We start from the raw sequence: 11,360 nt of genomic DNA on the forward strand, positions 1-11,360 counted from the left end.
CTTAATAAAAGAATTAAAAATTCTATCAATAGTTACGGTGTTAATAATTTTATACGCATTAACTATTTAAACACCATATATCTATTGCTCTTTAATATTATTATTTCAATACTATCAGAGATACTATCTAATCTATTTAATCTGTCTAATGTTGACTACCAATGTTTAACTAAAAAGATCAGGCATCTGTTACTTATACATAAGGTTTTTAAATATTTAAAACATATCCTAAAATTTATTAAAATAAAAAATATTTTACAATCGAGCATTATTTAATATATATATCTTTGACTTGTGATGCTCCCTTGATAGTTTCGATAATTTGTCAATTGTTTCACATAATAAACTGTAAATTTTTACAAATATAAAAATTTACGTATTCGTGTTGCTTTTCAAGACGTTTTAAAGTTAGTAGAAATTTAACGTAATATAACATGGCGCCGGTAGACAATTCACCGAGAGAAAACATGGGAGCATTTGATTTTATATATTCGATAAAAGCAAATGATACAATACCGGTACACATTTACAAATCTAGAGATACTGGAATTACAGTTTGTATAGCGGACGTTGAAGGACCTGTAGTAAATGGTTACTTGTGCCTCGGTAATTTCTGTTGTTTTTATATTTCTTGTGTATTCTTAAAATATGGTATTTATTTAATTTTATTATTTTATATACGTTATATATATACGTCATGTATATTATAGATATATAGTATATAGTATTATAGATAATACTATTTTTATAAATTTAGCTACTGAAGCGCATGATGATGATGGATTACCACACACATTGGAACACCTTGTTTTCCTGGGCAGTGAGGACTATCCGTACAAAGGTGTATTAGATCTATTAGCTAATAGATGCTTGGCATCTGGTACCAATGCTGCGACACAAGTTGATTGTACTTTCTATACTATGACAACTGCTGGAAGTGAAGGATTTTTATCTTTAATGCCTATATATTTAGATCATATACTTTATCCAACACTCACGGTACAAAATATTTATTATTTTTTTAATAATTAATAAATCATAACGTGTAAGATGTTTCTAATTAATAAAATTAAGTATAAAATTATTTATTAAGGATGCAGGTTTCCTTACTGAAGTACATCATATTAATGGTGAAGGGGAAAATGCAGGTGTGGTCTACTGTGAAATGCAAGGAAAAGAAAATATAGGAGAATATTTGGTATACGTAGAACTGCTTAGAGCAATGTTCCCTGGACGATGTGGTTACAAATCTATTGTTGGAGGTAAAAATATTAATCTTTCTAATATCTTATTATTTTAGAATAGAACATTAAGTGATGTACATTGCTATTTTTATAAGAGAAATATTACTTTTTTTATAGGAGCATTGAAAAATCTAAGAGAAAGTACTACCAATGAAAAGGTCAGGCAATACCATCAAGAATTTTATAGGCCTGAGAATTTGACAATAGTAATCACTGGTCAAGTGAAACATGCAGATGTGTTCAAAGCGTTACAAATTATAGAAAAGAAAATAATATCAAAAGTATATATGTATAATTGTTTATATTTCAATTCTTCATTACTTTCATAACATAGTTAGAACTTAATGGATGTTTTAGGGAAATAGAGGTTTCTTTAAAAGACCTTGGCAGGATCCTGTACCACCTCTCACTGAAAGTATAGATTTAGACGTGTATTATCCTTGTGATGATGAAGATAATGGAGTAGTAGATGTTGCTTGGCGAGGATCATCTCCTATTACCAATATGTATGAGCTTATCGGTTGTACATTACTTTTAAAATATCTCACGGATACATCAGTTAGTCCGCTGCAGAAAGAATTTGTTGAAATTGATGATGCATATGCTAGTAATGTTGGCTATTCTTATTGTGCATATACAGTATCTGTACTATACCTTGCATTTGAAAGTGTACCAAAATCAAAAATTCCTCTGATAAAAGATCAGCTGTTAAAGGTATTAAATGATGTGCATAAGAAAGGTATTGATATGAAACGAATGAGGACAGTTGTTCATAGACGTATCCTTGAAGATTTGAGTAGTTTGGAAAGTGAACCGCATGATACAATTGCATATATGCTTTTTGGATATGCACTTTATGGTAATACTAAAGAAGATGTAAGTACTTGTTTTTGGTCTGTTATGAAATTTTACTAATCAAGGTATCCTTATAATAATTATATATCTGTTTCTGAAATTTTAGTTGGATCAGAGGACCAATGAGGTACAAGCTCTTAAAAAATTAGAAACTGAACCTGAATCTTACTGGTTAAATTTGTTAAAAACATATTTTCTTGAGTCTCCATTCGTATTAGTTAAAGGAATTCCCAGTTTGGAAAAAAGACACGAATTAACCGAGAAAGAGAAAGACAGAGTAGCTAAACAAATTGAAAATTTAAGCAAAGAGGGGCTCCAAGAGAAAGAAAAAGAACTGCAAGAAGCAATTGCTAAAAATGATGTATGTAACTTTACATACATATATGATATATATAATATTCTTTCTTACACACTTTAATTTCGTATACATTTAGATACCAGTACCAGATGAAATATTAAGTTCTGTTCCTATCCCATCTACTCATCTTATCAATTTCCACTACATCAAGAGTTATACAACAGAAAGCAGTAAGCAACATTCCAGATTTGATGTATCAAAGTTGCCATTTTATACATATTTGGATCACGTTAATACAAACTTTGTTTATGTATGTACTTGTTTATTATTTGATCATATTTGAAATATCATTTAACTGACTAGGTATTTCTTTTACAGATGTTTGTTATTATGAATACTTTAGATGTTAAAAAAGAATATAAACCTTATATTCCTTTATTATTGGAAATAATAATGGAGTGTCCAGTAATGAGGAATAGTCAACTCATTCCATATGAAGAAATTGTAGCTGAATTGGAAGCAGATACCATAAGGAATGATACTAACCTCGGAGTTTCTAATTCTTCTAGGTTTTCATGTGGAATATACAGTTATACTGCTCTGTTAATGCTTCATGTAATAATTCTTTATGTTAAAATTCGTTCAACAATTATTTAATAATTTTAGATAATTGTCTTTTTATAGCTTGAAATGGAAAAATATGGGAAGGGTGTACAATGGATTAAAGAACTTTTATACGAAACTAAATTAACTCCAGATAGATTAAAAATTACAGCTGCAAAAATGGTAAACGATGTCGCCCAATTTAAAAGACAAGGGAATAAAATTGTGAATGATTTAATGCAAGGACTAATATATAAAAAGGGTAAAAAATTTAAAGAATTACGTAACACGTACGCGTGCATACACATACATAATCGTCGGATTGTAAATAATAATTATATTTTTCATTTTCAGATAGCAATCCTTATATATCTAACATGTTACGGCAACAGAAATTTCTTAATAATGTTTTGGAGCGCTTAAATGATGAAGCAGGCCAAAAAGAAGTTATTTCAGAAATTGAATCTGTTAGAGAAGTGTTAACAACACCTAAAAATATGGTATTGTACATGGCAACTAATGTGGATAAATTAACTGCTCAGGTACCAAATGTTTATAATCCATGGAACACATACTTTTCTACATTTGGTACATCAAGCAAGACTAAGTTAGTTTATTTTCATAACTTAAATCATAAATTACATGTTCGCATATAAATAGTAAACATATAACTGTACAGACTTGAAGCCATTCCTGATTCAACATTGATAAATTCTCCAGATGAGATTCCATTTAAAGGTTGCGTTACAGGACTAGGTTCCATAGAATCTTCCTATTTATGTCAGAGCTGCTCATGTATAGATGATTACCACAGTCCAGATTTAGCCCCTTTGCTTGTTTGTATACAATATTTAACTCAATTAGAGGTAAATAAAAAATAATGTAATATCTCTGTAATAATTGTAAAAGTATTGCATCATATAATATGTATTTAAACATCAATATTTTTTAAGGGCCCTATGTGGAGACTTATTAGAGGTCAGGGTCTATCTTATGGGTATTATATCCATCCCAAACCCAATGAAGGCCTTTTATATTTATCATTTTATAAATCCACAAATATTGTAGCAGCATATAAAGAAGCAAAATCGATTGTAGTAAGTATATGTTTAGATCACAATTAATCAAATTTGTGACATTCAAAAAATGAAAATAGCATTGCTCATCTTTTACATTATTATAGGAGATTCATATTTTTGAAAATAAATGGGAAAGATTACTTTTTGAATCGGCAAAATCTTGTTTAATATTTGAAATTATTGGGAAAGAACAGAGTGTAGGAGACGTAGTACAACAGTCATTATTGTCTTATTTTAAAAACGTACCACATGATTACACTCAACAAATGGTACAACGTGTATCTGAAGTAACAATTGAGGATATGAGTCGTATAGCATCTCAATATTTAAAACCATTATTTGATCCAAACCAATGTAAAACAACTATTGTATGCCATCCATCTAAAGTACCAGAAACTGTTGATGCATTTAAAATGTAAGTTAATAAGTGCTACAGTGATATATTCTAACATAAATATATATATATATGTATTTTATATGCATTTTTGTTACAGACTCAATCACGATCTTAAATCATACACTACTCTTGAAGAAAGTTACCTAAATGATTGGTAAATTTTAAATATATTAAAAAATCATGCCTCTGAAATTCGACAAACATATATTATAATGGTTCTGTTCAAAACACAGCTTCAAAAAGAAGTTAAGCACATTTTGTTACTCATTTAAAAAATGCTTGTTGACTTGCCTTTAAATTTGCTATAAAGAAACTAACAAGATTTAGTCAGAATATATACTTCTATAACAACTAAATAATTCTACAGTACATTTGTGTATGTTTTATTATCCTTTATACATGTTGTTATTTGAAATATAGTTTTATCTTTCTGTGAATTGCTTAAAATACAGTAAATTTAGTTTCAATCATTATTAATATGGGAATTATGATACTAAAATATTTTCTACTTCTAATGCTGATACACCTTTTTGTTTCTTTGGTAAATAAACTCCACCAAACACTTGTAAACCAAGCATTGTAATGTTTGCAGTGTCTAATGGTTCTGCATCAGGTACTTCTCGTCCACGATAATATGGTTTAAAATTTATCAAAGGCAATGTTACAGTTGAAAAGTCAATATCTGACATTGGTGCCTATTGTAATTTAATATAATTTTTGTATTAAATTGATACTTAAAAATTATTGTTATTTAAACATTGTAAACCACTCGACTTAAACACATTATTTAAAAAATTACAACTTATAACTTACTAGTTATGCTTTTAAGAATAGCTTAAAGTAATATAGCTAAAGTTTACCATAAAAAATTGTTCATATGTTATATCTTCATTTGAATGAAGGCCTTTGTGTCTAAGAACAATTTTATAGTGACTATTGTTGCCTTGTCCTCGACAATTGATTTCAATATTTTCAAAATTGGATAAATTTAAATTAGTCATTGTACGTATCCCTGCAAATCCTGCACCATTTGGTTGTGGATTTAAAAGAGTAAAGAATATAGCTCGTTGAAAAACTTGTGTTGTTTGTAGTGCTAAAACAGCTTTTGATTTTCCTACTGTTCTAACAGTGTCAGATATTTCTCTCCAATTATCCACATTTTCTACAGTTGTAAAATCAAAAAGCATTTCTTTATGCCTAGTTAATTAAAAATAATGAATTTTAATTGGAGATAACACTTTTATCAGGTAGTTAATTTAAGTGTATATAAAGATCTTTTTATTTATTAAAAAAAATGTTAAACATACATGTTCTTTGTAAAACTTTTACAATGTACCAACAGCACATTTGAGAAATACTGCCATTAGAAGTTATAAATTGTTAATTCCTTTTAAATTTCTGATGATTAAACAGGTTATAATAAACAGCTAGATGACAAGAACAGGTTACAATAAACACGGATAATAAATGCAATAATAAATTGTGTCGTTAACATAATAACTCTTATTTATTATCAACGATTAATATCAATACTATTCGTAATCTCATATTTATAAACATTTAACACATTAACAAAATATTTTATATAATTAACTAGGAAATTGAATATTTCGGCAAAGAATAAATTATCTTATAAAACATAATAATTTTGTATTTTATCTTAAAAGTTAAATTAGTGGAATTTATTAAAGAATAGTAACTGTCAAATGTATATATATATTATTTCTTGCCAAATTAGTATTAATTCTTTCATTATTTATAAATTATTATAAGCGTAAAATTAATCTTTATAATCATATGTATAATACACAAAGAACACCTTATACATATATGTACATACGTATAGCCCCACATGAAACAAATTTTCAAATATATTAAATCAAAATAAATAAATAGAAAAGACAAAAATTTCTTTCAAATAACATTATACTGTGGATATTCCATAAATTTTACGAACATGTGTTTTTTAAGTATCTTTTTTAAATAGAAGAATTAAATGTCAACATAAAAAATTAACATTGTTGTTATCAAAAATATAACTCACCCACTTATTGAGCGCAACACCATTCCAACCATAAAAATATTGTAAATATATTGATAATTCATTGTTGTTTACCAACTTTTACCTTATAATATAATGACTATTTAATTTTACGTGAAATATATTTCTTTTTTTTATATACTTAGTGACTTAAATTTATGCATCTAATGCAAGTCAAAGTGATATGGTCAATGTTTTAAAAATACACTTTTGTATATAATGAATTCGCGCGGCAAAATTAAAACATATTTTTGCAGCACACATAAGATGCACTACAAAAGATTTTTGTCCACAGATTTATTATCTTAATATTCAATATTTGCGACTTAAAGACTAGAAAAGAATTTATATATATTTATATATATATATAAATATATATGTACTAAAAACAGGAATATGAAAAATACTAATAAAACAAAAGAATCTTGTTTTTTGAAATAGCAGTCATATAAATTGACATATATGTGCAGTAAATAAACACAAAATATTTAAATATCATCTGTATTAAAATAATTCAGAAACATCATTGAAATGATAATATAAAGTATTATATATATATATATCTTTGTAGTAATATTACGTTATATCGAATAAACACGTGATTGTATGACATGATAAATTTAAGAGATAATTAAATGAAACATGCGCTTATCAGTTTTCTACGTAACTTGCTTGTAATTTATTAATTCTGCCATTTTGGTTATAAAATACATTGCTAGAAATAACATTTTGCTTTAAATTTGTTGTATTAAGGATGCAAAATCAATTATTCTAATGCAACTGTAATATAAATATTTATTTTTGTTATTATTTATATATACAAGATATGGAAAATAGATAAGTAACTGAAGTTGAAATTAGGTTTAAACAATAATACATATTAAATAAAAAAAGATTTTGTTCTTGTTTTCTACATTAAATTGATTCTTATTGATCTCCAATTAATTAGATGTCATGTGTATACATGTAACAGGATAATAATTATTTTAAGTGGATTTGAGAGCTTTGGTCAAATTTGTTCTAAATGATATTTTTTAATAAAATTGCCAATATAACTGCAATATAATTGTTTTGCTATATGTTAAATAAAAAACAACATATAATATTTGATTCCTTTTAAATTAATTTTTTAATTTCATTTCAGTCGGGATTGGTATGTAAAATTGATTTTGAAAAATATGCTAAGTCTATTGCTAGGTACAATATAGCTGTTAATTAAAGTACGGAAAATAATAAATTTTTCAGATAACATTTCTCCTAGCCTTTTTTAAAAATTAACAAAACATGAAATGTGGATAAAAATTTAAGATACATATCAACTGTACATTACTTCATTTTAGCAGTTGTGAAAACGATATTGATTGATATAATGTAATAGAATATTAAAAGATCTATTCTCTGGAAAACACTAATTGTTTAAAATCTTTGAAATAATAGTAATCATAACAATATAAATTTGCTTCTCATCAAATTGGAAACATGGAACATTCCAGAACACTTGGAAATTAAGATGTTTTTCAAGCAGAAAATAAAAGTTATATTTAACTTTACATTAGCAGTTTATATGCTTTGTATGATATGAAAATGGGGTTGTAGTTATATGGAACACTAGAGTTGACATTAATTCTATTTCATTATGCCATTTTGTGACAACTCTTTGATGCTGTTGAGAAGTTTAGATGTGTTACCAACAATCTTTTGCACTTAAGCTTATAGTACAATAGCTTTCAAACTGCAAATTAGATAACAAACACGATCAAACGTGCTTAATCTTGTTACACATATTTAATTTACAATGGTAAATATTTGGCTGTGTCACATTCATATTTATCATATTTTCTTGTGATTAAGTAAATGTTTAGTACAATGCACCTTGTACACAATGTACTATAAGATTTGTGAATACAACATATTGTCTAATATTAAATTTTTTACGCAATAAAGTATACGACCTATGCAATAATATTTGCATGTATGCAAATTACAATAACCATAGAAAAGCTTTAACACTGAAATATCAATTTCAGTGTTAATACAGAATCATTGTTATCAGTACAATTTATATGCATATGTAGACTAAATCATGGATCTGTACTTCATTTCTGAAAATTAAGTCTAACTAGAAAAAAAGTGATATTCTTTTCATGGAATAGATTTGACATATCAAAGATAAAGGGATAAAGACAGGAGACTATTTGCTTACTATACTTAGTATAAATCATATATGCATCAATAGTACCGATGAATTCATGTTTCTATATACAAACAAATAAAGACCTAACAAGAGCAGGAATCCTTTCCACCCTGTTGTTCATTAGATACACCTTGAAGATTAGTACGACCTGGTTGACTTGGATTATGTTGAACTCCAGATTCGGCAGCATTCAAGTCCAAACTATATGCAAATAAATTATAATATGAAAATTTTCAAAAGTACGAAATATGATCAACCACGTTATTTCAGCAATGAGTTAGACAGAAAAAAAAAATCGAATTTACTGACCGGCCATCTTGTATACTCTGGAATATCTTTTTCGCTGTTTCCAAAAAAGCCTCTTCAACATTGTGTCCTCTGATAAAAAAGTAATAAATTTAAATATTTTCTAATTATATAATTCGTCTATGTATTTATACTTTAACTACATAATTTAAATTTAATGCCTTTATGCTCAAACTAATTACGTAATTATTGACTTACGTTTTTGCACTAGCTTCTACAAACATAAGACCATTTTCATCAGCAAATTGTTTTGCTTCCTCATAAGTAACATCTCGTTGACCTTCCAGGTCACTTTTATTTCCAATTAAAAATATAACCTATAAATATAATATGTAAAATTGTTTGTTACATATATCATATAAACCTGTTATTTATAGAGTATGAGAAATACATCATTCAACAGTTCTGCATCAATGTAGTTACACTTTACAGACGTAAATACCATTATGTAAAATATCATATTTTGCATACAGTGCTTGGATTTGTTAAATTCCTTGTATCTGTAAGCCAGCTGCTAAGATGATTATAAGTTGAACGACGAGTTATATCATAGACCATTAATGCTCCAGCTGCACCTCGGTAATAAGATCTATAATGTACACATATGTATATATTATATAGCCTTCTTATTAAAAATGTTACAATCTGATTATTATAAAAGCATATACCTAGTAACTGCCCTAAAACGTTCTTGACCAGCAGTGTCCCATATTTGTAATTTTATTTTTTGTCCTGCAACTTCAATGATTCTTGTCCCAAATTCAACGCCAATAGTATGTGGACAGTCTGCCATAACTACAGTTGAGGAAAATTTTCTATGTCATTTTATATATGATGATATGAATATAAAAAGCTTTAAAAAAAAAAATTTATTCCAAGTACAATAATACTATATAATTAATTTGTTAGAAAAATTACAAATGAACATACCCAAATCTAAATTGTTTATAAAGACTTGTTTTTACTATCTTATTTGTTTCTTTAACTTACATTTTTTTTCTGTAAATTGATGCAATAAACATGATTTTCCTACTCCCATATCTCCTATAATAATATATTTGAAGATATAAGAGTAATTATATGGTCCAGTTGACATCTTTTATCTGTAAATATATAATTTACAAACTTTTGATTTTTGTATCAATTTATATGAAATATATTTTATTTATTAATTTATTTACACAGAGATATTAAAGTATGACAAATATCAGATCCGCAATGAAGTTTATTGAACATCTGGCATAGCAAGAATATATGATAACAAAACACATAAATAAGAATATAATACAAATTACAACAAATGATGTTACTATATACATAGATGACAAACACAACTATGTACATTATACCATAATTGGCATAGTTGTAGTATCAATATGTTTGACAAAAACCTATGCTAAAAAGAAAACATTATAACAAACTATAAATTATTATATTTTATCAAAACAATATTATTATGATTATATACTGCTAATAAATATTTAATTGGTGACAAATAAATGCATGGAAATATTACATATGTTAAGTAATACTATATTAAATACAATTATTCTAGTAAAATATCATTTTGTGGATATTGTGTAAAAATAAAATATGATGTGAAGACAATAATGATTTTTACATGTTTATTCAGGTGTTTTTCAACAAAACATTAATGATAAAGTAATACATAATTGCTTAAATGACAATTATCATTATTGGTTGAAAATGTTGGAAAAATTATAAATTGTCAAACAAAAAAATATGATAATACCAGTTCTGAATTTATAAATACAAGCAATAAAAACTCAATTTCCCGATGACAACTGTTCACTAAAAAAAGTTTCTGATGTCAACAATGCATTGTCTACTCACCGTTTTGTAGTTCACTACTGTGGAATGTTTTCCCACAAACTGAATTACAAGGATTTCGTTAAAATGTTATTACTACATAAACAATAAATTCTCGTACTAGATGTACAGGTAACAACCGTAACACCGTAAATGTATTATAAATTACGATTCTTTATATCACGCGCAATATGGCAGATCACTGTCGCTAATAACGATGGCGGCGAATAAACGTCAAACCACCTGTCACTATTTTTTAACAATTCTAGTTATTAACCTACACTCGTTCGTTGCAACTTTAATTTTAATAGTATTATTTAACTATTACGACGAATATAAGTAATATCTCTAGTTGTAACTGTAATGTTTCCGAATATGTAATTTCGTTAAACCATAGAAAGATGAATAAAGATAGATATCATTTGACCATTATGGCAGTAATTCTATATATATATATATATATATATATGTATATATGCGTACATACAAATTCTAGTGTATTTCAAAATGCCA

The 11,360-nt window shown here is 26.8% G+C and overlaps 3 protein-coding genes across 4 annotated transcripts; 1 reads left to right on the forward strand and 2 right to left on the reverse strand.

Annotated features, from left to right (window-relative positions):
- Positions 1–286: 286 nt before the first annotated feature.
- LOC122573982 (uncharacterized protein C05D11.1-like) lies at positions 287–4,798 on the forward strand. The gene is made up of 14 exons (XM_043741050.1): positions 287–606; positions 758–999; positions 1,094–1,262; positions 1,362–1,525; positions 1,602–2,120; positions 2,206–2,460; positions 2,534–2,707; positions 2,776–3,012; positions 3,082–3,262; positions 3,355–3,607; positions 3,680–3,866; positions 3,954–4,097; positions 4,184–4,494; positions 4,574–4,798. Exons 1-14 carry the CDS (start codon positions 435–437, stop codon positions 4,632–4,634), a joined length of 3,069 nt encoding a protein of 1,022 aa, XP_043596985.1. The 5' UTR covers positions 287–434; the 3' UTR covers positions 4,635–4,798.
- A 36-nt stretch (positions 4,799–4,834) lies between these two features.
- Positions 4,835–7,166, reverse strand: LOC122573986. 2 transcript variants are annotated; one of them, XM_043741056.1, is made up of 3 exons: positions 6,521–7,166; positions 5,337–5,673; positions 4,835–5,171 (listed from the first exon to the last, which is right to left on the reverse strand). In XM_043741056.1, exons 1-3 carry the CDS (start codon positions 6,580–6,582, stop codon positions 4,962–4,964), a joined length of 609 nt encoding a protein of 202 aa, XP_043596991.1. In that variant the 5' UTR covers positions 6,583–7,166; the 3' UTR covers positions 4,835–4,961. The 2 variants fall into 2 exon arrangements, with proteins under 2 accessions (XP_043596991.1, XP_043596992.1); XM_043741057.1 differs by lacking the exon at positions 6,521–7,166 and adding an exon at positions 5,784–6,121.
- A 132-nt stretch (positions 7,167–7,298) lies between these two features.
- Positions 7,299–11,265, reverse strand: LOC122573985 (ras-related protein Rab-14). The gene is made up of 7 exons (XM_043741055.1): positions 10,872–11,265; positions 10,008–10,120; positions 9,686–9,812; positions 9,489–9,606; positions 9,216–9,334; positions 9,021–9,089; positions 7,299–8,912 (listed from the first exon to the last, which is right to left on the reverse strand). The coding sequence occupies exons 2-7, from the start codon at positions 10,111–10,113 to the stop codon at positions 8,795–8,797; spliced, it is 657 nt and encodes a 218-aa protein (XP_043596990.1). The 5' UTR covers positions 10,114–10,120; positions 10,872–11,265; the 3' UTR covers positions 7,299–8,794.
- Positions 11,266–11,360: the final 95 nt, after the last annotated feature.

The sequence above is a fragment of the Bombus pyrosoma genome, linkage group LG12 (assembly GCF_014825855.1).
Source record: "Bombus pyrosoma isolate SC7728 linkage group LG12, ASM1482585v1, whole genome shotgun sequence".
Classification (NCBI taxonomy): domain Eukaryota; kingdom Metazoa; phylum Arthropoda; class Insecta; order Hymenoptera; family Apidae; genus Bombus; species Bombus pyrosoma.